Raw genomic sequence first — 26,271 nt, forward strand, 5'->3', positions numbered from 1 at the left:
TTCTATTCAATGTTTATTTACAGGGGGGGAAAAAAAAACAGAAAACTGTTGCTATAATCCACAATGCAGATTCCGGCATAATGTGATGTATATAGAGAATATAACAGGAATATCATCAAAACATTTATACATAGAAGTAAATGTATTTACAGGGTAGTTTTTACATATAAAAAGAATTAAAAACAATGAAATGACTTTTGTCATTTTCACCTTTTTCTGAAGGGAACGTGTCAACATCTCTTTTACGAGGAACTTTCAGCCTGGTTAAGACAGAAAACGTCCATAAATATTTCCCCAGTGTGCTCGTCTGAGCCACATCGTTCACAAAGAAACATTTCCTATGAGACCCCCAACGACTTTCTGCTCATGATTTAAATCATGGTTGAAAACCAGCAGAGTGCAGAATGTACAAAGTCAGTCTGGGATGCTGCAAACTATCAGTCAATACTGAACGAAAGGCGACACTTTAACCTACGCACGCGCAAGAATCTCATGTAAACAATTGAACATTTTAGTAAAGAAAGTTTGCTTCAGCTGATGGAAGATCACAACTAAAAAAAAAAAAACCATCACACAATCTACAAATTAAAATTAGGTTTAAAAACTGATGTTAGAGTAAAACCTAATTCAGATCATTAAAAAAAAAAAAAATTAAATTAAAAATTGATTTTTCTGCCAAGGTTCACACACCGCTAAAGCAATCCCCCAAACAACTGTGTTATTTTTTTAATGGATGGCAAGAGGATGACTACATGCACAAGCTTAACAGAAAGGATTTTTCTCAAAATAAAACCATCTTAAAGGTCTATTTCAGTAAAATCATTAAAATAAAAGCAATAAAAAAAAAAAATTTCCAATGGTTAAAAAAAAAAAAAAAAAAAGAGCACAATTATCTCGTTTCATAAAATATTTTAACCTATGTGCTGCAAAGACTACATCAGCATTTAAGAAACACAGAATTAGCCTAAAACATTCAAGTCTAATGGCAAACAGATGCTGGGATGCATTTAATGTTTCTTTTTTTATTATTAAAAAGACAAGTGGTGAAAAACCTTTTAACTATATTTTAAATGATTGTTCTTGTTGGTAAACCAAAAGTCCAGAACAGGCAGAGCAGGACAAAAAAAAAAAAAAAAAAAAAAAAGTATATTGTCATTGTACTTTGAAAACAACGTACAGAGAATCATCTGCTCTCTTCTGCTTATGTCAGCGACGGATAATTTAAGGTGTTTTTTCTCCAATCACTGGATCCATCAAAACGTCCGAGACGGACAGCTGCAGGCTCTCTGTGTGACCCTCAGGTTCCTCAGAGGGAATTAGAAGCACATCTGATGAAGACGGCCAAGCGGCCTCCGAAGACGGCTGTTTTAATGCAACGCCTTCCTCCGACCTGGGATTTGGCGAGTCGTTTTCCTGCTCGTCTGCTGGTAGTTTGTGCCCTAATTCAGGCCGGCCGGCATCATCAAATGATATGTCGTTATCAGACGGTTTCGAGTCCGTTTCTTTTGGCTCTAAAGCTGTTGTCGTTGGCAAGAGGGCCACTGTCTCTCTGTCATCTGCTGACTGCTGGATATGCCTGTGTCAAATTAAATAAAAAAAGGATATTAAAATTCACATTCTCGTTCTTCCATTTGGGTCTGTACCACTAAAAACAACCCGAGCCATTGAAACAAACAAAGACAAAAGAAAAGATCCAGTCATTTTTTTAGCAGTAATATTTTTTTATTGTCTGGAAAAATTCTAAAGTCACATTCAACGGGCAATGCACCGTTACCTAGCAACCCCAGCCAAACCTAGACGGTTACCTAGCAACCCAAACGGAACTAAAGCACATGTGGCCAGTTGGTTTTTACTCAGTGGCTTGGCTAATGGAAAAAACAAATGTACTTTGCTGCTGACTTAGGCTGCGTTCACACTGCAGCCTGAAGTGACCCAATTCCAATTTTTGTTTTTTTGACGTAATGCGACCTGTGTCTGATCTTTTTATTTGACGTAATGCACCCTGTGTCTGATCTTTTTATTTGACGTAATGCGACCTGTGTCTGATGTTTTTATTTGACGTAATGCACCCTGTGTCTGATCTTTTTATTTGACGTAATGCGACCTGTGTCTGATCTTTTTATTTGACGTAATGCGCCCTGTGTCTGATGCACTTGAATATCCGATATGTACCCGATTCAAATGTGACCTGAATCTGTAGATCGCATTCATCCGACCTGACCGATACTGATACTCAACGTCACTATTCTACGTCCTGTTACATGCAAGCAGGAAGTAAAACTACATCCATGAGGGACTACTATAAGGATTAAGTTGTTAATATGCTGGCTCCGGTCGGACAACAACTTCAGATGTGTAAGCTATGCTCCATTAGCATTCATGTTTACTTCTGCAAACACTAAGCACTACTACTTCTTTTTATAGTAGTAAAACACTGAGCACACTCTCTATGTGTGACACTATTGGGCCCTTTACTGCGCATGCAGGACACTTTCAGACTGTTTGCAGTTCACACTGGAGAACAAATACAGGTCGCACTTTTTTGGAAGGGTGAATGGCCACGGCAAAAAAGAAATTGGAATTGGGTCACTTCGGGCCGCAGTGTGAACGTAGCCCAAGTATTCAGAAACCACTTGCTGCTTTCTTGTTGGTTGTGTGGAAGGCTCTACTTATACTTCTCTAAGATGTATATTTGTATAATTGCACATCTGTTTGAAGTGAATAAAGTGAGAGTTGGGGGCTGTGTCCAGCAGCAGCTTATTTATTTTGATTTAAAGTGACAAGAGACCTTAAAACAGCTCACTTTGAAAGGAGCTCAAAATAAGACAGACTAAAATCTTATTATCCAAGAATGATTTTGTGCAAAAGATGTGATGAATATGTTATGATTTGATTACGGACTCAGATCAGTAATGATTGGCTGTGTTTCTCTGCTAAATGAAACAACTTCCACACTCTTTCTTAAATTTGTACATTAAAAACTACTAATGGCTGCTTATGTAGGCCACCAGTAAGTCCCTTTGAGTAGAACAGCAGTTCTTTAGTTTAAGATTTAATGCCAGTAAGAGTTTCTACTCACACTTTGTCCTGGTCTTTGTCTTCAGGTCTGATGTCTGTTTAGTTAAACCAAGAAAGAAACACTTCTTTCTTTATTCACAATTATAAGAAAGCTTGTATCAGGCCTCAGAATTTAAAAATACAAACCTTTTTCCTGAATGACTCTACATGTGTGATGCGGCTGATCAGTTAAATGCTTGGACATTAGGTCTCCGCCGGACGCATCAACAAGCAGATCGCAGTTGAGACAGATGAGGGTTAATCTGAACAAAAAACAAGAAATCTTCCCGTCACGTTCCGCCTCAGATCTTTTGCCTTTAGAGACAAGAAAAAAGCTTTTTTACTTTATTCCAGGTGAAGTCTTTCTGCGATCCATTTTTAAAATCCTCTGTTTGCTGATGGTGCTATGAAATCTAAAAAAAAAGGTGGTGAAGAGGCAAAGTCAGATTGCTTGTGATAGTCACGATAAGGGAAAGTGGCTAATAGCAAAAAAACCCGACGACTTGTTACTCACTTTATCATGTGATTCCCGAAAGACACTTTACATCCTGTTCGGTATGTGCATGCGCCGCAGTTTGAGAGCATTGGAAAATGTGAAAAGAAGTCGTCGACCTCGCTGTTACACTCGATGCATGTGTAGCACCCTTCACCGGCACTGCAAACGCAGCACAAAGAAAATCTGTCATTTTTTTAAGATTATGTTCAGGTTTAAAGTCAGCAAAGTTAAATCTTAGCCATAATGTCTAAACATAACACCATTTTACACCAGGACATCTTGCTACATTAGCAAGACTGGCCGTAAAATTAACTTAAACCATAATTAGAGACTGTGGATTGCAAACCTACAACAACTGATTATGTCAAGAAAACGTGGAACTTCATGTTTCTACTTCATTCTCAAAGTGTTGCTGTGAGTGTCTTCTTTCAGGTCAGCTCTTTAGCAACTATATAAAATACTATATAAGATTTCAGTTTCCTGCTCCGTCTTGTGTGTTTCAGCTGAAGCTGTCTGTGAATTTAGAGAACCGTGCAGTGAATCCTTAACGAACCTGAGGTTTTTGAGCGCCAGGTTGTGCTTGGAAGGTCGACGTTCTTGCTTTCTGCTATAAGTAGACTTGGCCTTTCCCATCCTAGGGTCTTTTATTTTAGACCTGGATAGGTTTACTGGAGCCTTGACTTTGAAGTTCGGGAAACCCGTCGGCTCTGGGGTCACAGTAACCGCTGATCGATTGGAGCCGTGTGCCATTATCGGTCCCTTTCCTGTCAGCGAGGCCCGGATTGTAACCTGCAGCCACAACAGAACCTGGATTCAGCCAGCTGAACTAAAATAAAATGTCTGAATTGATATTGCTGACCGGTTCAGACCTTTGTACCCGGAGGAAGACCCTCCAACGCTTTAGGCTTCCTAAAAGTCTTGTGGACGTGAGTCCGGTGCTCCGCTTTTTCCTTGTAGGTGAGGAAATGTAGTCTGCATTTTCCACATCGATGGATCCCTTTTTTCTGAAATAGAACAATGTTTATTTGTAAAACATTTACATTGTTAGACAACCCCGAAGAAGGTTACTGCAGAAGAAGAGTCTGAAAGAGAGGAAGCTTCAGGTCAAACCTAATTTCACCTCCGAGAGACATTTTAGAAAGTTTTACCAAACATTTGTTCCCCTTATTGTTCCAATATAATTAATTTAGGGCCAGAACTTTAACCGGTTAATTTAAAAAAAATTTAAAAGCGTTAAAAATGTAAATCACTTTTTTTTTTTTTTTTTGATATAGCAGTCTTGAGCAGGAACCTTTTGTATTGCGTCTCTGGTACAGCCTTAAATATGTCACACAAGCGACATCTGGAAACAAAGGTCCTGGACGACGAAGCCGCTTCTCTTGTCCCGCCTTGGGGTTCATTAGTGAATAATAATAAAAAAAGACATCAGATTATGAGACGCTTAAAAAGATATTACAATGTTAAGCTATCCAGAGCTAAAATATCAAATATATATAAGAATATGAGCATCCCCAAAGATAATAGTCCTCATTTCTAAATAAGTATGTTCTCAAAGAAGTTAAGCAATAAATGCTTTTGTTGTTGAGCTCATATGTCTATTTATTCAATAGTTTAGCAGCAAAAACAGGTTTTGAATAAAAAAATTTTGCCTATTTTGTCAACATATGGTTTTCATTTAAAGTGCAATTTATTAAGTCAATTAAAAATTGTAATCAAGTCCCACCACTATTATTATGTCATGCTAATTCCTATTAGCGTCGTACCTGATGCTTCATGTAGTGCTGCATGTATATGTGACTCGTTCTCAGCACTTTGAGGCAGAACGGACAGAGCAGGTCTTTTGTATTCTCGTGGACACTTCGAAAATGTGCCTCCAAGTCGGAGAAGAAGGAAGACCTGTAATCGCAAACCTGTGGAGTCAGTTGAACACAATGTTAGCGTCTGGTTCCCACTTTTCAGGAAACATTAGGTAAGCAATAGCTGAACAATAATGACAAGCAGTAGACCTGGCAGACATAAGGCATTTCACCGGGTTTGTGGTTGGCCTTCATGTGCTCTAGGAGCACCTGCTCCGATTCAAACGCCAGCTCGCATATCTTGCAATTGGCTGCAAAGTGAGCACAAACAAAAGTAATCAACGCCCTAACATTAAATCAAAAGGTCTGGGGTGGAGGAGATGTTTGGATCATGTTTTTTTACTTGAAGATTCAATTGGGCTGTGAGCGCTCTCGATGTGGCACTGCAGCTGGAAGGGAGTCATGTACTGCCTGTAGCAGTGGTGGCAGGTCGTGTGGCTTTCCCAGCTCTCACTGTTCTGCTTCTCCAGCTCCAGGTGGTGCTTCATGTGGTTCATGAACCTGCACAGGCAGACAGACAGACACACCCTGAGTTTTACTGCCGGAATTTTAGTTTATATGTTTTATTCTGTATTATGCACATTTTTTGTTATTGTGACATTTATTTTGAAAGGTTTCAGTAGGAAGTGGAATCCGGCATGTTCGCTGGGAGACCAGAAAAAAGATGCAGGACATATGGAAAGTTTAGCAAGTGGCTGTAGAAAAGCTATTTAAGTTTAAAGAATTTATTGAATAACCTGATTTCTACTTAAGTGGAGCTGCAACAAGGACAACCATAAAGACTATGAAATAAACATTAAAAAGAATAATCAAAAACAAAATTACAGACATGATCAGAAACGAGGATTAGAGACATATCAATAAAGTGTAAAGCCTGAGCACCAACAAGTGCTGCTGGTTTCATGAAGCCTTTAGAGGGCGCTGTTTCAGGCTCTCTGCTTTCTCCTAGTGGTCATTTCAAAGTACGGCTTGTCACTCCTGCCTTGCTCTGTGGGATTTTCTCTGCAGCTTTCAATGGGTTTATAAACATACATCGCTGGGTCAGCCAGCGACGTATGTTTATATGTCTTATAACATTTCTATGTCATTACTGTACTCATTTCATTTAAGTTTATGTTGTCTTTTAGTTTGACGTTGGTGTTGATGTCAGTGGGAACGAAAGTGCAGCCGTAACAAGAACAACCTTAAAGATTTGCATTAAAGCTGACTTCATCCCATCAGTTAAACGAACTCTTTATTGCCGTCAAGAAGAGGTGGAAGTGATAGAGTCTGGAGAAGATATAGTTCTTAAAATACAGAGATGTATTTTACACATTGAGGTAAAAGAAGCTCAAAGGTGACCTGTTATGCTTCTGGAACAAGTTAGGATGAGTAAAGGCCTGTCACAATAGCAAATTTTGCTGAGCGATTAATTGTCTCAAAAACTATTGCGATAGATGATAGTATTGTTTGAAGACCTTTTTACACTGACTTAATGGAAATGACATAATAATAAATGTGACTTCCTGCCAAAGATAGAACACCCAACACTGGAACTGATAAACAAAACAACCAAAAACAAAAATAAAATGGATTCTCAGTCTCCTCTAACAAAAACATACTTGAATAAAAACACCAAAGTGGAAAGAAATACTGGTTTCAACCAAAAGAGTGCAGATTATGAAGTATGTATATTAGATTGCCCTTCAGTAATCATTAGATTTAAATAGAGAAGATGGAACATCGACTACCTGATGCAATAGTTCACACTATCAATCAATCAATCAAATGTTATTTGTATAGCACATTTCAGCAGCAAGGCATTTCAAAATGTTTTACATATTGTTTTTGATGGCCAATGAAAAAAACTTGATCAGTTCATTAAAAAAAGATGACAGAAATACCCAGTGAATTAGTTTTTACACTTCATAGAACTTCTAGAATAAGAATAGACAAACAGTTATCGATTATTTATTAATCATTACAGAATATGTGACTCACACTGTGGTAGTATAGTAAACAACAACCCTTCAGTTAATATTTCCATCTCCAATCAGCGACCTTTTAACAGAAAATCAAAACATATGAATTCATAGGAAGTGATGTAAAAGTCCACTCTGGAACGCTAGCTTACAGCGCTACTCGCTGTAAGCTAGCAGCTTCACGTAAGTAACGAACCGTTAAACCGTTATTGAAAGCCTTTTGTTGTCTCACGCCAGTTTTCTTTGAGTTTTATTGAAGTTGGTTTAAAATGAGTCGTTTTGTTAACAGTCAATTGGTGCTTCAGTGGAAGGAACATTAACGAGTTAAACTTTTCAGATCATTAATCGCTTGTATTGGCGGATTAACGCTGACAGCCCTGAAATATATATTTCAAAGTAGGTTTTTCTTTATCAGGTTATCATTTAATAAATTATAGGCTACATCACTATGACTGCAGGGTCTATGCACCTTTTTGCTGCCTGAAGACAAACCGCATAGATCATTTCATTTCTTTTTTTCATTTTGGGAAATCATTGTTAATCTCATCTGATTTATCCCCTTAAATCAGAGCGATCAAAGTGTCGGATAATAGCAGATTAGATTTGATTAAACCAATCTTTCTCAAACTGGTGCAGCTAGCTTACCAAAGGATTGTGTTAAAAATAATAATGGATAATTGGGTTAAGACAATTTATACCACAGCAGATACAGAAAACTACAAATGAAACAATTCAATCATATAAAAATCTATTATCAATCTCTTTATGTTAAATAAATTTAAAAAAATGACATTATTTAAATATTTAGTCATTATTTCATCTATAGTTTGAGTCATGCAGAACTGATGTGTTCGTTTCCATAGCAACGATCAGAAGCAAGACCTTGCACCAGAGCTCCAGTGCGGTCATTGATGACATCACAGACCTTCTATGATGACCTCATAGAAGGTCAATGAGACTTTAAATGAGTGCAACTCAGTTCATCGTCAGTCAGAATCCAAACAGTTCATTGAAACGAATCTTAGTGTCGGACAAATATTTTTACTATTACAGAAATGCCTTACCCCTTGATTTTTCCTCTTGGTTGGGGACTTGGATACCTCGTCACAACAGGAATGAAAAAACTGTGCGACCATTACTTGCCAGGAAAGGACATAGACCAGAGTGCCTCTCCAGACGAGAGCACTTCCTGTGGGAACCAACCTACAATGGTTCCCAAAGTGCAAACGGACCCGGCTGGGTCCGTTTACCGCCTAGAACAGCAAACGGACCCGACTGGGTCCGTTTGCCGCCTAGAAGATCAAGACCAGAGTGCCTCTCCAGACGAGAGCCCTTCCTGTGGGAACCAACCTACAATGGTTCCCAAAGTGCAAACGGACCCGGCTGGGTCCGTTTACCGCCTAGAACAGCAAACGGAACCGGCTGGATCCGTTTGCCGCCTAGAAACAACGGACCCGGCTGGGTCCGTTTGCCGCCTAGAAGGGCGAACGGACCAGGCTGGGTCCGTTTGCCGCCTAGAAGGGCGAACGGACCAGGCTGGGTCCGTTTGCCGCCTAGAAGGGCGAACGGACCAGGCTGGGTCCGTTTGCCGCCTAGAAGGGCGAACGGACCAGGCTGGGTCCGTTTGCCACCTAGGAGGGCGAACGGACCAGGCTGGGTCCGTTTGCCGCCTAGAAGGGCGAACGGACCAGGCTGGGTCCGTTTGCCGCCTAGATGAGCGAACGGACCAGGCTGGGTCCGTTTGCCGCCTAGAAGAGCAAGACCAGAGTGCCTCTCCAGACGAGAGCACTTCCTGTGGGAACCAACCCACAATGGTTCCCAAAGTGCAAACGGACCCGGCTGGGTCCGTTTACCGCCTAGAACAGCAAACGGAACCGGCTGGATCCGTTTGCCGCCTAGAAGAGCAAACGGACCCGGCTGGGTCCGTTTGCCGCCTAGAAGGGCAAACGGACCAGGCTGGGTCCGTTTGCCGCCTAGGAGGGCGAACGGACCAGGCTGGGTCCGTTTGCCGCCTAGAAGGGCGAACGGACCAGGCTGGGTCCGTTTGCCGCCTAGAAGGGCGAACGGACCAGGCTGGGTCCGTTTGCCGCCTAGAAGGGCGAACGGACCAGGCTGGGTCCGTTTGCCGCCTAGAAGGGCGAACGGACCAGGCTGGATCCGTTGCCGCCTAGAAAGTGCAACGCGGACCAGGCTGGATCCGTTTGCCGCCTAGAAGGGCGAACGGACCCGGCTGGGTCCGTTTGCCGCCTAGATGAGCAAACGGACCAGGCTGGGTCCGTTTGCCGCCTAGAAGAGGCTGGGTCCGTTTGCCGCCTAGAAGAGCAAATGGACCCGGCTGGCTCCTCTCCAGAACCTCTAAATGTGGAGGATCAGAATACCACAGAGGACAAAACAAGCGGCCGTATTGAGGAGGGAGTAGTGAGGGTCAGTCAGATGGAAGAGTGGGATCCTGAATTTTACGACAGGATAGATGAAGAAGCTTTCTGGATGTTTGTCGTGCCAATATTTTACTTTTTGTTTACCTTGTTCTGGGTGTTTTTTCCATGTCTTATTTCATACTGGGCTGGGTTTTCCACACTTTTCACTCTTTGCATTGGTTTGTTCTGTTTTAGTGTTTCTACATTTGAAAGTTTTGTACCCCTACTGAATATACTTTACCATTATTTCGCCTGACGTTTCTCTCCAGGCACTCTAAAATCATGCCTGTCTAATTGGTCTCTCTAAATTCTCTTTAGGTGCACTTAAAAATTAAATTTTGTAATTAAACTTTATAAATAGTTTGCAGGTTTCTCTCCGGGTGCTCCGGCTTCCTGCCACAGTCTAAAAAGATTTAGTTAGCTTTATAGTGAATGCAAATTGACAATATCAATACTGTATATATATATATCTACATCTATAGATAGATGTTTATATATCTATCTATATAGAGATATAAATATATATATATCACTAAATATATATATATATATATATATATACAAATTTAAATACATTTATAAGTATATATCTATGTAGATATATACTGATATTTATATATCTATCTATATAAATATCTATAGATAGATATATGCAAATTGACACTTTTATAATATCAATACTATATACCTACATATATAGATCTATATAGATCTATATACATATATATAGATCTATATACATATATATATATATCATCTACATCTCTATGTATAGAGATGTAGATGATATATATCTACATATATATATATATCGATATATAGATATGTATATCTCTCTCTATATATATGTATATATATATATACACACACACACACACCGGACTATAGAGCGCACCTGATTATAAGCCGCACCCCCTACATTTTTAAAGAAAACACATTTTAAAAGTTTTAATAATATACCGTAGATTTTCTTTCTGAACAGCAGCAATATAGCAAAACAACACTAAAAAGGTTGGTTTAAATAAAACGGATAATAATATGTCGTAGCTTTTCTTTCTGGACAGCAGCAATATAGCAAAACAACACTAAAAGGGTTGGTTTAAATAAAACGGATAATAATATGTCGTAGCTTTTCTTTCTGGACAGCAGCAATATAGCAAAACAACACTAACAGGGCTGGTTTAAATAACATACGGTTAAAAGTCACGGAGAGCCGTCATCCTCTTCCTCCTGTTCACTGAAACCATGGAAGTCTTCTTCCTCAGTGTCTGTTTCCTTCTTTATCGGCCAGCTCGATTGCTTTTAACTTGAAAGCTGTATCATATGCACTTCTTCTTGCATTCTCCATGATGAGGGTCTGTTCAAGCTAATTTTATTCATCCACAAAGCACGATGTTACATTAGTCTTCCTCTACAGATATATTCCAGCTGTCTCACGCCTACCTTTTCTGCTCCAGCGCCCCTACTGGCCGTTAGAAAAAATTCAGAAATAAGTCGCATCGTTGTATAAGCCGCAGGGTCGAAAGCGCTTATAGTCCGGAAATTACGGTATGTATATATATATATATATATATATATATATAGGCCTGTCACGATAGCAAATTTTGCTGAGTGATTAATTGTCTCTAAAACTATTGCTATAGACGATAATATTGTTTGAAGACCTTTGTACACTGATTTAATGGAAATGACATAATACATGGGATTTCTTGCCAAAGATAGATACAACCAAAAACAAAAATAAGATGGATTCTCAGTCTCCATTAACAAAAATGTACTTGATTAAAAACACCAAAGTGTAAATAAATTCTGGATTCAACCAAAAGAGTGCAGATTATGAAGTCTGATTACCATGTTGCCCTTCAGTAATCATTAGATTTAAATAGAGAAGATGGACACATCGACTACCTAATGCAATAATTCACACTACACCTTAGTTCACACCTAGATTTTCCCCTTACACAATCTTAGAACGTCGGCTGTTCTAAGATTGTCGCTTGTGATTTCATAACCGATCATCCTGTAGTGTGTGGTGTGTTACGCTAGATCGTTGTGGCCCCTTCATCTAAATCAGGGGTTTTCCCCACTGGGAGCTTAAGCAGCCTGTTGAATGTGACAGGCAGCCAATCAGAAAGCGCGGATTCTCCTGGCTTTCTGAGGGGAAATTACCAAGGGGAATCCCAAACAGCTGACACAGCAACCCAAAGTCCAGCAGATATTGGAGATAATATGTGGAAACAACACTAATGTTTATAAAACATTTGGTGCAAAGAATATAGAAATGACGAGGGGAGGAGTTGGAGCGAAATTGCTACGCAGTTGATGAACCCGGTAACTTTTAAGCTGATCCTTGTGACAAAAATAGGTTGTAATGATTTTCATTCAGTCAGGACGTTACGCTGACACTTGAGCCACATGCGTTGCAGGTAGATTGTAGTAAAGCATTGATTAATGCCTGGTTTTAAAATTAGTTAACTAGACTTGTAGCCATTATTTAGTGCCCATTGTTGGACACCACACGGCAGGACCGATTGAACCGTTATACCTAGGATTTCTGTCAGCTAATGTATGATCTCTCAGGTCTTGAAAATGGGCCGACAATCGACCGACAACTCTAGGATCGTGTAGTGTGAACTGGGCATTATACTAAGGAAATGAGGAAGGGAGGGTCGGTGGAGAGCAGCGGAGTTGAGCCTTTTTTCTTTCAGTGTCATCAACAGAAAAGAGAAAAAGGCCGGAAGAGACGATAAAGCCGATAATTAAAATTACGTCGATAGTTTTAATTTATCGTATGATTAATTGATTTATCGTTTATCGCGACAGGCCTAGATGAGTATATACAGAACATGTTCATTACATTTGTTTTTATACAAAATTGTTCTTAGATAATGAGAATTTAGTCTGGTTAGATCTGCCTAAAACAATTATAGAACTGTACATCTTTGAAAAGCAGAAATGGAGCCTCCTGCACAGCCAACAAGAATGCAGCACAGGGGTTTCTGAACAGTAAGTCGCCAACAACAAAACACTTGTCTTTTCCAGTAGCCATTATACATCTCAGACAGCGATAAAACCAGCGGACCAAACACGATAGAGCGCCACTTGGGTTGCTAGGTGACGGGCTGGGCTTGCTAGGTAACAGTGCAGTACAGAATGTGACTTAAGAAGTTTTTGAAACAGCTAAATTTCCAGACACCAAAAAATATAGTTATTGAAGAAAAAATGGTTGGTGTTTTTTTTTTTTTTAAGCGCTTAATAGGTTCCCTCTAAAGATTTGACTCCAAAATAAAATTGAAGGGCGTGCTGTGGTGGTGTAGGGGATGGCGCGACACACATTTGGAGGCCTTCAGTCCTTGGCGCTGCGGTCGCGGGTTCGATTCCCTGACCCGGCCAACATTTGCTGCATGTCTTCCCCTCCTCTCCTTCCCCCTTTACTGTCAGCCTACTTTCGAATAAGGGACACTTGAGCCCACAAAAAGACCCCCTGGTGGGGGAAAAATAAAAAATAATAATAATAATAATATAAAAATAAAATTGAAGACAAATTCAAAGAACCAATGAACAAACATGTTGTGCTAAACACATCAAGTTCATTAAAACAAACAAAAAAAATCGGTTTTCATTAAACATTTTGGCATATTAGCTTCTCAAAGACAATAAACGTCATTAAGATGTGGAGAGATAATTAATTATTCATGACTTGTGTACATTAGTCCCAATCCTTGGGGGTTTTAAGATAAATGAAGAAAGCTCCCCACAACTCACTTTCTAAGTATGTATAATGGGCGTTATAATATCAGCAATTATATGGGAATGTCTTTGTTCTTCCTAATGATGTAGTGCTCCATGGCTGCTTTCAGCACCTCCACAGCTACCTGCCTCCGCTGCCCTGACAAGGCGCAGCCCATTTTTCAGCCTGAACATTCTGCAGCCTCAGCTCCCCAAACAGAAATTTTCTTGTGGATGAACTATGACCCCCGACTGTGAAGAGTGCTGTACCAGTACAAATGTGCTTCCCCATTAAAAGCAGCTTACAGAAGCTTTTTTTGCAATGTTCTGAAGCAAAGTTATTTAATCAAAGGGGTAGTTTTTACGCCAAGTAAACTAGAAGTCATTTTTCATCTTTAGGCCCAGGAGGGAAAACGGTGTGATGCAGTCATCTATCTGAGAGGAAAGTTAGGGCAGACAAGGATGTGCACCGTTCCGGCGTTTGCACAAGACAGATATATTTCCAAGGAACTCCTTAAAGTCCTCAGGTGCTGTTTGAGAACATGCTCATCACTGTGTGATGGAGATTTCACAAACCACTCACTGACGGAAAAGGTTTGGCTCAAAAATATTAATGAACAAGACAAAAAAAGCAACATACTGTGACTTCAAGCACAGACAAGATATTAAAAGGAATAAAAAACAGATTTATCCGCACAAAGCTCACCTATAAAAATGTACCGTTCACCTACAAGCTTCTCCCTCCATTTCAGCTGGATTATATAATTAATCTAAAAAAAACAAACAAACAAAAAAAAAACTTTCACTCTTAAAGAGTCTTAGTTTCTAAAAATAATGACTGTTTTTATAACTTTGCTTACTACTGGTGCAGTTTTGCTTCTGTAACCCACATTAAGGACACTGTTGATATGTTGCCATAGTAACAACAAAATCGACTTGCGATTGGCTGATCAGTGGCATATGATGACCCCTATTCCAGAAACATGTAAGGAACCAAATTCTCAAGAGAAACTTTTGTTCATTAAAGGAATGAGTCACAATGGGAAATATATATATATATATATATATATATATATCACACTGTTACAAGGCGTTCAAATTATTTATATGTATTATTTCCTCTGCTGACTATTTTTGAGTAAAGCTCATTAGGACCATTTTAAGTCTTTAACGCGGGCTTAAATCTCCAGTGATTTTTTTTTAATTATTAGATTGCTTTTTTTTTTGACCCCTAAAAGTTTTCATTTAATAATTAAAAAGCCACAAAATCTTATAGCTTTTATTCTCTTCTTGATAACTTTAACATCTGTAATCCATTTTTACCGATATATTGAAAAAAGTGTTTATTTTTTATTGATTCTTCTTCTCTCAATGTTATGTAGTCATTTTCTTAAAGGTTAATAATTAATGATATCTAACTATAAGAAATGGTTATCCATTTTAAGGATTTTCTTTACCTCTATAACCTTTAGTAGTGTTAGATATTCCATTCTGATTGGTTTACTGATATAATAACCTAAAAACTAAAACACAAAACATATCTTCTTGTTTTGAAGTTAATAATTGAGCTGGAATTATTTATGGCACATATTTGATCTCTGGGTGGAAATTAAAGTACACCCACTTATAAAACAACAAACTTACCTAATGTTGTTCTTGAGAACTTTCAAACAGCTTTGGCACTTGAATGTTGTGTTGGTCTTCTGTGCCTCCTGCTTTTCTGCATCTCCTTCGAAGTTTCCATAGTAGAAATCTGCGACTAGCATGATGAGTTTGTTAGTGTTGGTGATGCTCGGAGCTGACGGAGCTGCACCTCCTGCAGTCGCACAACAACGCTGAAATATAAAGACAAGCTTCAGTTCCACAGCGCAGATTTGTCGTACCGTAGGGCAATAAGGGGCATATAGTACGGATGCACCGATTTACCGGCCAGCCGATTTTCCTTAATATTGGGAGATCGGTGATCGGCCGATTTGAAGCCGATCTTATCCACCAAACTCGGCAAAGGTCTGAAAATCAACCACTGTGCTTTTCTTTTCTCCTGTGAGAGGTTTTACTGACAAACCTGCTGACCAGGTCATGTCTGCACATTTACAGTTAACAACAGTCAACCCATTGTTGCCAATTCAGCAACTTTCTTGATATATTAAGTAACATCTCAGACAAAAAAACTGGTAATGGCCAAAAACGGAATCGTTAGGTTAGGCTTTTTAAAAAGGCTGGTAATCGGCCAGAAAACTGTACAAGGACTTAAAAACAAGCAGGAATTTGACCCATTTTTCTTCAAGATTGAATCTTCCATGATTTTACAACAGTTTACTCACCACCATATGAAAGTTTACAGCCTCCTCTGAAGGAAAGTCTTCATGACATTTGGAACAGGTTCTCTTTAAAACACCATTTTCCACTTGGATCGTTACTTTCGCACAGAAAAGTGAGAAATATTACAAATGACACTTTGCACTATTTTAACGATGAGAAAATCCAAAACATATGCTCATTTTGAGGTGAAAACCTACCAGAATCAATTTTGACTCTTTTTACTACTCTGTCAGCCTCCGACGCCATCAATCCCCGCTTGACTGAGCTCTGATCTGAATGAGGTCAAACAGAAACATTTGTGGTCTAAATCACTTCCAGCTGATGCTAAAGTAAAGTTTGGACAGCACATAAAGTCAAATACCACTCAGGTCCTTCCCAGTAACGTTTTGAAGGGACGGCGTGTTGGACCTTTGGGGCTGCAGCTGATTAGACTGAGCTGAATACACGGCAGGGCTCTGGACATTCGCCAGAGTCACCACGTTGTTTCTGATCTGCTGAACCTGAGGCCGGTGGACCACACCAGGCAAACCCATGGCTGAAGAGACCTGCTGAAAAACCTGCTGCCGAGGGGCTGAGAAACACAAGCAGAAAATATTAGCTGTAACCTGTTGATTTCGAATCGGCTAACAAGCACAGCTGACCAGGATTTACCTGGAACAATTGTAAATGATGTTCCAGGGGGATACTGGGTTCCAAGAGTGGCAATAAGGTCATTGCTGTTTGCTAATTGTGGAGAAGTGACAATAAATCCCTTAAAGAAGAAAAGAAAATCAACATGAAATGTCATTTTTTTTATTCCTATTGATTATCAATCCTTATAAATCTAATTGAAAATACCTGATTATTAACTATAACAGGTTGAGGAGCCACTGTTGTCAGGGAGGGGGATACGGTTTTCACTGTAGTCACAGGTACATTCAGTGGCAGCACTATAGGTGAGGGGCCTGCAGGGGCCTGAAGTGGAGTAACTTTCTTCTGTTGTGTTCCTGTACTGGTCCTCTGAGGAGGAGCGGGGCTGGGCTTACTGTCCTTCTGGTTACCAGCTGTAAGGAAATACAAAGAGGTGATCACATGTTGCTGCAGGAGGCAAGAACTCCAACTTTCACCAAAAACATATTCATATTTAATTTCAGAGCTGTTGTACAGGTGTATCTCAATGAATTGGACTATTGTCAAAAGCTCATTTGTTTAGGCAATTCAATTCAAAGGCTAAAATATTACTAATTTGAAATCAAACTGAACATTCAGTTTCTAAAAAAAAAATTTTAATACAGAAATGTTTTGCTTTTTCCCCAGTTAAAGCCTGCACTATCATGTCAGGCAGAATGTCAACAAAGGTAAGTTACAGAAAAAAAATCAACTGCAAAGACTCTGCCAGTCCTGAGTGCTGCATCAGAGCATATCGATGAATAAACTCACTGAACTCATCTTGCCTTTGCATACAACAGTATCTTCGGACTGTTGTCAAGAGGAAGATGAGAGACAACAGAACCAACAATCCAGATGGGCTGAAGGCCAGGATTAGTCACAGTCTAATCTCCTCCATGCCATGCCACATTGATGCAATAATTCATGAAAAAGCAACCAAACACTGAGTCTTTATAATGCGCAGAACATGGATGTACTTTTTAATAAGCTAGCATTTCAGTATTACAAACCTATTCACACATTTATTGATGTTATATAATATTAAAATGTACTGTGAAACTGGATTTAGGGATTTCATTAGCTACAAGCCAAAGTCATCAAAAATAACAGAAATAAACACTTAACATGTATAACTCTGTACGAGTTTCAGTTTTCTTAATTACTTTTAAACTAAATTTAGGATATTTCAATTTACTGAGAAATGTTGAGCATATAGAGAAAACACTTTTACATACAGAGAACTCCAACGAAGATGGGTTCGTCGTCGTCATCATCATCATCGTCATCGATGAGATGAACCTGAGGAACCTGTTTCTGCCACGGTTCCAGCTCCTCCTCTACACACTCCATGAACAGCTCAGACATGGTGGACCTGAAACAGAAAAAGAAAAAAAACCCCAACAAAATTCACATTTTTATACTTCATTTGGGCTCAAGTGCTTCTCTAAAAACAGCCTAAGCTCTTAAAAAAACAAAAAAAACGCCCGGTCGTTTTTTTGGCAACAAGTTAATGCGTTTTGGTGTCTGAAGAAGAAGCCGTTTCAAAAACCTCCCAACTGTTAAATCAGAATCAACTGACACTGCACTGTTACTTAGCAACCCCAGCCCGTTACCTAGCAACGCCAGCCAAACCCCAGTCCCTCGCCTAGCAACCCAAGTGGAATTTGAGCATGTTCGATCTGCTGGTCTTACTGCTGTATGAGCTGCAAAATGGCAGCTGAAAAAAAAAAACAAAAAAACAAAAAAAACAAACTAAAAACCTAAGTGTTTTATTTGTTGACTCAGAAAAGGTGTTTGTACAATGTTCAAAGACGGTTGTATAATTGCACAATTGTTCACACCCATTTTCACATTTCATAAACATTTGGATCGAAGGTGAGAAGAGATCCTGAAACAGGCAGCTCATTCTAAAAGAAGTTGTTTTAAAAATAGGCAGAACTGAGCAGACTAAAATCTCATTATGTTATAACGAGGAAAAAATGTGCTGAAAATGTTTTGTTTAGCCCATAGACCTTCTCATAAGCTGTTCAAAGAAGCATAATCAGTCACTACTACACATTAGTACTTACATCTTCCCCTAGTTCAAGAGTCATGTGAGCAATCTATCTAGAGACAGACATGTAGTAAAATTGCATTTTTTTATGTTTGGAAGTGAAAACTATTGACTTTAGTTAGCACAATTGAACTTTTGTCATTTAGAAATGAAAGATGTAAAAAACAAACATCTGGAAATACCCAATATATTTCACACAACTTTTTCCATATTTTTCCAGACCTTGAAGATTATGGAAGAAAACCCGATTCTCAGGTCCAATCAAACACAACATTACATTCCCAGGTCTGAGTCCAGATTTCAGAGCAGAATGGAGCAAACTGCAGAAATTCAAATGTATATTTCTGGAATTTTCACAAGGTTTTAAACAAATGGTAGCCATATTGGATTTGAAACCAGGGTTGTTCGAGAACCCTGACTTTTCAAGTAAGAATTCCAACTTCAGCATGGAAACAAAATTCACCATAAAACCTTAATAAAAGGAGGTTGCTTAACTGCCTTCAAAGAGGCAGAAAGACGCCGTTACCTGGCTGCAGGTTTGTTCTGGTTAAAATGGAGTCTGTCTTTTGGACTGTTGCCACATGTTAGCTCAGAAAGAGGGCTTGCTTTCAACTCAATTTGATGCAATCATCTGTCAAGTCGCCATATGCCTGCTCAAGTGGATTTGCTGAGGATGTCGATGCAATTGGTGGGGCTTCTTAACTGAATAACTTTTTGCCACTTGGCATTATAATCTAAAAGTTAACAGTATTGTAATATAATTACATTTAACTTGATTTTTATTGAATTTCAATATCTCTTTACAATTAGATTGACATGATAATATTTTGTATGACAAGGATTAGTTCCTTTTCTCCTATAAAAGGATTTCCCAAAATGAGGGAAATCGGCACCGATAAATCGGTACATCCCTAGTTCTTTTGGATGAATAAATTTAAACAAGTTGAATTAAAGTTAACAGTATTCATTAACAATTCATCATCAATTCAGGAAGGCCAGCTGTGTTGTAGGATTACCCCTCCACATAATGCACTGTATGACAATGTCACCCACCCTAAACATTAGGCTGTTACAGATCTGAAAAGCTCCTGAAGAGAAAGTGCTGCATCCTAGGTGCACATATGAGCGTTACAGGAGACCCTTCCTCCCAGTAGCACTTTCACTGTCGTTGTTTACACTTCTTATAAACAAGCTGCTGTTGTTTCTTATGCGCATTTTTAAGTAACCCTGCTCGCCTTGGCTTAGCGTACTAGAGTATCTATGGACTGTTGTGAAGAGGAAGACATAGCAGTTAATTTTTGTGTAAATACCTGCTTCGACTTGACTGAATACACCTGAATATCCCCACTGAGGGACAATAAAATAGATTTCTATTAAATTCGTTAAAGCACTACCCAGATAAAACCTGTCTATAAAGGTTTTTCTTTCTTTTAACGGTGACTTATTAATTATAAGCTGATGAATATCAAGCAGTCAGAGGGCTAATAAACACAAAGCATTGTAATTTGACTGTAGGAAATCATTGTCGAGTAAAAAAAAAACAAAAAAACCCCCACGAGAATTAACTAAACGTAGCTTGTTGTAACAACCTACCTACTTCTAACACTTCTTTTTAATGCAAGTAAAAACCCGAGCAGCAGACATTATAAGCTACAGTCTGGCTCCTCTAGCTCTTTCTGCAGACAAGCTAATGCTAATGTTGGGCTTTTGCAGAGCTTTTGTTCACCACGCTGATGCGTCTGCTTTCAGCTTCAGGACAAATTAAAACCCTTTTGCATTTTAAAAATCTTCTCTCCAACCCGGCTTCACACCACGTCGTAACAGATTTTGACTATCGGTACCAGGTAATGTTGCTCCATAACAGCAGCATTGGCTAGCTAGCATTAGCAGGAGGGATCTGGCACAAAGACCTGCTGAATAGGATTTGTTTGACAGCTCACCTTTTTTACTCCAACGCTCTGGGTTCAGGAGACGAAACTTTCTACATGCGGTCTACAGTTTAGTAAGAGTCATAAAAGCGGTGAGTTTTGCCTTTTTTTTTTTTTCTTTGCCGCTGTACATCACACAGAGGAGAGGGGGGGTCTGGTGCTGGTCGGTTAGCTAGTCCCAGGCAGCGGAAATACTCGGAGAGTCTGGACCAATCACATTCCCGGGAACAGACTGCTTCCCAGTCCCTCTGGCGGGGTTTTAATTTGCTCCATACGACTTTAAATACTCCCAGAGCCTGTGTCATGTACTCCTTTAGCCTGTTTGGTCTTAATATTTCTCCTTTGGCTTCAACAAAGTGGAAATATAAAATCCAAGAAGCATCCAATTCAATCTGACAACGTGTTTGCTAACAATTACACTCCGATTTTATTACTTTATGCACATCTCGAACTATATCAAACCCGATTGAACCAGTAATTTTAAAGACTTTTAAACGCTGGGTCCATGCCGAGCCCGGACGCAGTATGTTTTTACGAGAGAATAATATAAACATTTTGTAAATTAATATAAATATAGTATACTATTGTGGGATACTCGTGAGCAGAGTTAGGCAGTAACTAGTAACATTTACTTGAGTAACTTGGAAAAAACAATTGCTGGGTCGCAGACACGTGATCCGGATGACGCGCGAAATTCAGATGGCTTTTCAGGAAGTGGATTTCTCCGGTTCAAAACAGAGCAAAATGGATCTCAGAGAGCACGCTAATAATGCCCTAAATGGGCTGCCACAGACGAGGTATCGTGAACAAATACGTGTATATTTACGATATAATCCATATTATCTCGGCAAAAAGACTTGTCACGTAATCTTCAGGATTTACCCGGTGTCGAAACGATCCTCATAACTATCTGATGCTGAGGACTTCATATTATTCAACGAGCCAGATGAACGCTTTCAAAAGCCTGGAAGCATAGGATTTTTTTTTTGCTTCAATTTAAAGAAGCATTAAATGGCTCTCTACTTGTTTCTGCCCGGGTGAGTAGTGACTTTGTAAGTAGTTAGTCTATGATAAACGGGTGCAGGGAAGTTTCCGTGCCTTAGCTCTTTCCTCCGCTGTTGTGATGCTTCTGTTTTTGGCCTCTTGTTTATTCTTTGGTATCCCAGGTGAACAGTAGGGGCCCAGTCTTGGGAATCTACATCACCTGCTGCGCTCGGACAACCTAAAAAGTAGTACAGTAAGATGTGAAATGCCAATGTGAGCCCTAAGCTAGCTGCTAACAACATTAGCACTCAAACACTTTCTGGTTTCAACCAAGCTGGGCGTAAAAATAACATATCTTACCTTACGTATGAAGGCTTATCTTTCTAAATAACTGTCCAATAAAATGTCTGAAAACACAATTTAAACGATGCGAACCTTACCTGTTAGAAAGTGGTCGCTGCAAACTCTGGCATGTATACTTTGCGCAGCTCTTGCATTTAGCCGTAGATTGTTGATCCACGATTCTCGTCGTTTCTCTGTAAGTTCTTTAAAATTAACTCCTTTGTGACCAACTACTTTGGGAACACGGAAATAACGTTTATCTTTCTCTCTGTTTGATCGGTTGAAACAACCATACACGACACACACTCCAGGCATTTTGAAATTGGATTAACAGAAATCAATTGGCTGCGTTTCCTCTCTTATCCCCATGTGCATTGCGCAACGTCGCTACTACGTCATCTTCAACCCAGCAATATTTTTAGAAATTTTTTAACGAGACTGTACTTTTTTTTTTTTTTTTTTTACCGTACTCTTACTTGAGTAATTCTGTTATGAAGTATCGCTACTTTCACTTGAGTAAAATTCCTGGATCCTCTACCCACGTTGAGTAACTTCAGTGAATGAAGAACAAGTTTGTTTTAAACAAAAAATCACCAAATCTCCTGTGTTTTTGTTAAAGTTTCAGAAGTTTCATATTAAGAAATTAGTTTTGATCTTTTTTTTTTCTTTTGCTTCACTTTATTTTGTAATTATGTGAATTATTTAAAAGAAATTGATCTGACAAAGCTTTGTTGATTTTACTTTTACTGCAGTAAATATATGTTGAAGAGTCACTGCCACCTCTGCTAGTCAGTCACCTGCCTTTGCTTGGCACATAAAACAAAAAAAGTACAAATATCCAACTTGTTTCTTTTTTGGGGGGGTTACAGTTAAAGTAGAAGATTAAGAAAAATTAAGACAAAAAGAAACATTTTTAAATTTACTCTTTATATTTATTAATCTTCTCTAACAAAAGATGTTTTGCTGTTTGGTTACACAACTGTTTAATTTTTCTTTAATGCAGTGAGTTGCATAAAATCCATCATCCTGTCTATAGCAGAAAGTTGACTCTTCCTTTCCAACACTGTGTAAACATTAGGAGCTGAAGTTATGTAAATATGAATAATTTGTAATAGTGCTTTAGGGGCTTATAACATTAATTTAATAGCTGTTTAGTTTGCATTTCTTCTTACTACGATCTGGGGCTATTAACACAACAAAAATCAAGAAAACGTTTAAAAAGAGAAAGCACTTATTTAAGATAAAAATAAATTTGGTCATCTTTTGGAAATACACTTTTAGTATAAAAATTTAAATTTATATCTTTGAAATGTTTCTTTCTGAGGATTTTATGATATCTTATGTCTAAAATAGTTAGATTTAATAACACCAACAACACATTTTAACAGAGGATTGTTTATAATGGCCACAGGAAAACTGCTGACTTGACCAAAAAGAAGGCAAGCAAGAAAACGTTATTGCCTCTGACTGCATACAGTGTGTTATATCCAACTGTGTTAATGGAAAGTTGAGTGGATGGAAAAAGTGTGATTTTAAAAAAAGCTGCATTGGAAATATTTCTCCACAACATTATTGAACAGTGAAGCAATGTCCACTAAAGAGCTTTAGGCAGATTTACGAGATTTAAACCTGAGTCACCACAAACAGAAATATCCAGAACATGGATGCGTTTTAAAACACTCCTTGTTTTAAGATACTATTGAAACAGAGAAAGTGCCAGAAGCTTCTTACATGTTATAAGAAACCTGGACTGCTCAGTGATCCAAATTCCTTTTATAGAAATAAAAGTAAACGCTGTATTTTATTTTATTTTATTTTAAATAAAAGTTGTATTTCACGGAGTCTGGAGGAATGAAGAGAAAATAAGAATCATAATAGCTATTATTATCATTATTATTGTTATTATTATTGTTAGTATTAGTATTATGTTGTTGTTGATAACAACAATGATTACAATCTGTACATACCTGTGTACAATGTGGAAAGGATACATTTCATAACAAATATATAAAATGAAGAAGTTGTGTGGACATAAAAAGACTACATGAACTTCCAATGAAATATGAGTGAAGAAAAACCAAGTCCATCTTGTTAATCCATCCAATAATTACAGAGTACAGCTGGGCGTATTATAATTACATAGAACCAATGAAGGGATTAAAGTAAACCATTCCTTTAGAGGACTTACAACCGGCTGTATGTCACTTAATATGCAAAGAACTAGCCTCCAAATGCTCTCTTTTTTCCTTATTTAATTGAAAATGTGTGATCTGATACTTTTAACTATAAGACATTTAAGGATAAGAGTCTTTATTCCATGATTAATGCTAAAGTAATAATACTGAGTCAACATCTGGCACATTGTAGAAACTAGAGCGCCGTGTATCTGAATCTTAATGTATAGACTGTAAAAAGTCTGGAAAAGCTCAGCCTGTGCAGTTTTAATTTTAACTATTCATTTTGCATTAGTTTGCATTTTGCGAGGAAAGGAAAGAGGCTGTTTCAGAGGGAGAGTGGACGTATTTTGACCAGGTTCCAAGAATCTCAAGAAGCAAGTCGGCTCTGAAGAGTCAACTTTGGTTTATTAGGTGACACCAGAACTAATGCAGGGTGATTGTAAGTGTACAGAACAATATAAAGTATTTTACATTTCATGTTTTGTGCCTACAGACAACAGAACATACAGTGCAGTGCAGTGTTTCCAGTATTTCCTGGGTAAGTAAAACAAATAATGCTTACAAAATAATTATAAAACTATATTCTAAATCTTAAAATGTTCAATATTGCACCATAGAGATGAGTGTGGAGTGATAAAATACAATACATATAACTCTAAATGTGGGTTAACTTTCTGATAGAGTAGCTGCTGGAGAAGTTTGACAGATCTGTCCAACAGGTGGCAGTCTGGAACTAGTAATCCACAGCAAATGACCCTCACACACTTTCATTTAAAAATAAGGATAAAGCTTTAAATCTGTGTGTTTTTTGGTGTATATATATTTTTTTATCTTGACTTTGTAAATCAGAATTTTTGTTCTTCAAAATCTGCTGGCATTTAGTGCATTATGCTCAAATTCATGCAAAAACGTGTTTTTCTGTTCTGGGAAATGATAAAACAGTTGAATGCTTTGTTGCCATGTTGCAAACGAAAAGTTCTTATGTATAAAGAAGTGTTTTAAGTCGCATGATAATTTAAGATTTCACAGTTATATGGGGAAATGTTAACTATTTAAAGTCGGATACAAAAGATTTTATTGTAATGTTTTAATAAACCATTTTTTTAAACATTATATAGTTTTATCTCTCTTTCTTAGTATTCTTTTTCTCACCATTTTTGCACCAAATGATACACTAGACTCCATTTTACAGAGCTGGTGTAAGATACAGTTCACCACTTTCACTGGATACAGAAGATTTACGAGGAATAGATGCAGTAAAGGCCTTAGAAATGTTTGTGTCAGAAATAACGTGCTTGGCGCTGTCGGCCAAGATAAAGTCAGGGCGTTTCAGGAAACATTTAAGAAGGAGGTTTTTTTTTGTCATTTCCAGAAAAAGAGATCAGTAACAAAAAAAAAACAACAAACTAAACCAAATCAATGTCTGATGTGGATAAGTTTCGTCTTCACCTTGGAAAATCCCACACATAAAAATGTTGAGAATGTCTTGGAAAAAAAAGTTGTTCATGGCAGTTAAAATACTATGAAGAAATAAAGAAGAGCTCAATTTATAAAGACCCCCCAAAAATAATGAGGGCAGAAATGTTGTGTGATTTGATGGATTTCAAAAATGTGTGGCTCAAGTTCATTCAGTTCACACACAAAAAACATCTTCTTTCGTACTGTAGGGTCCATTGTGTGAAAGACAAAATAGACATTTTTCTCCCACGTTTGATAATTTGTTGAGGACGGATCCAAATGTGTTGGTGGTTCTGATAAAGGTGTGGAAAGAACAGGCCTCTGTTAGTGAAACATCTGGATCTGATTCCACTGGTGATGAACCCAGAGACCACAAGGAAAAGTGAACGATTACAAATAACATTTATTTGACCTAACCACTTGTCTTGTTGAAGCAGTGGTCTAAAGATACTTTCTTATGTACAAAAAATGAACTAATGACAGTTCAGAAAGGATGTGATGATGATCAGACAAGCCTGGATCCCACCCAACCGATCAATTTCCCTCCTCTCTTTATTAATTGCCTGCAAGCCAAAACAGTAGCATAAAGTTCAACAAAGTATAAATATTTTTCATCATTTAAAGTAAAACAATTTAACGTTTAAGAACATTATGACACAGAATTCACCTTAAAGCTGCCCTCAGAAAATCCCCCAAACACCAGATTTGCCTTACAAACCTGCATGGGGCACATTCAGTAGGTTTCACCACTACCCACAGTTTGGACCACTGATTATTTGCTCTACGCATAAAACCTAAAACCAGAACAGAACTGCAAGAGGTTTAATGAATATGTTGCTGGAA

At 38.3% G+C, this 26,271-nt stretch overlaps 2 protein-coding genes across 5 annotated transcripts in view; one reads left to right on the forward strand and one right to left on the reverse strand.

Moving 5' to 3' along the window:
• Positions 1-22,133, reverse strand: znf280d (zinc finger protein 280D). 2 transcript variants are annotated; one of them, XM_044138436.1, is made up of 19 exons: positions 21,892-22,133; positions 21,566-21,689; positions 17,722-17,858; positions 16,676-16,881; positions 16,490-16,589; positions 16,200-16,409; positions 16,036-16,110; positions 15,841-15,935; positions 15,161-15,351; positions 5,753-5,910; positions 5,560-5,660; positions 5,317-5,463; positions 4,423-4,557; positions 4,107-4,342; positions 3,572-3,712; positions 3,402-3,470; positions 3,205-3,320; positions 3,080-3,113; positions 1-1,576 (listed from the first exon to the last, which is right to left on the reverse strand). In XM_044138436.1, the coding sequence occupies exons 1-19, from the start codon at positions 22,106-22,108 to the stop codon at positions 1,222-1,224; spliced, it is 2,847 nt and encodes a 948-aa protein (XP_043994371.1). In that variant the 5' UTR covers positions 22,109-22,133; the 3' UTR covers positions 1-1,221. The 2 variants fall into 2 exon arrangements, with proteins under 2 accessions (XP_043994371.1, XP_043994380.1); XM_044138445.1 differs by lacking the exons at positions 21,566-21,689; positions 21,892-22,133 and adding an exon at positions 20,480-20,860.
• The window catches only part of tcf12 (transcription factor 12), a 90,847-nt gene continuing 85,795 nt past the window's right edge, over positions 21,220-26,271 (forward strand). The window contains exons 1-3 of one of the 3 annotated variants that reach the window (XM_044138475.1): positions 21,220-21,264; positions 21,343-21,504; positions 24,464-24,508. The gene's annotated coding sequence lies outside the window, so the exon portion shown is untranslated. Of the gene's footprint in view, positions 21,505-24,310; positions 24,382-24,463; positions 24,509-26,271 lie in introns of those variants that run through there. The other 2 variants (XM_044138466.1, XM_044138484.1) reach the window with 2 other exon arrangements.

The sequence above is a fragment of the Gambusia affinis genome, linkage group LG02 (assembly GCF_019740435.1).
Source record: "Gambusia affinis linkage group LG02, SWU_Gaff_1.0, whole genome shotgun sequence".
Lineage (NCBI taxonomy): Eukaryota > Metazoa > Chordata > Actinopteri > Cyprinodontiformes > Poeciliidae > Gambusia > Gambusia affinis.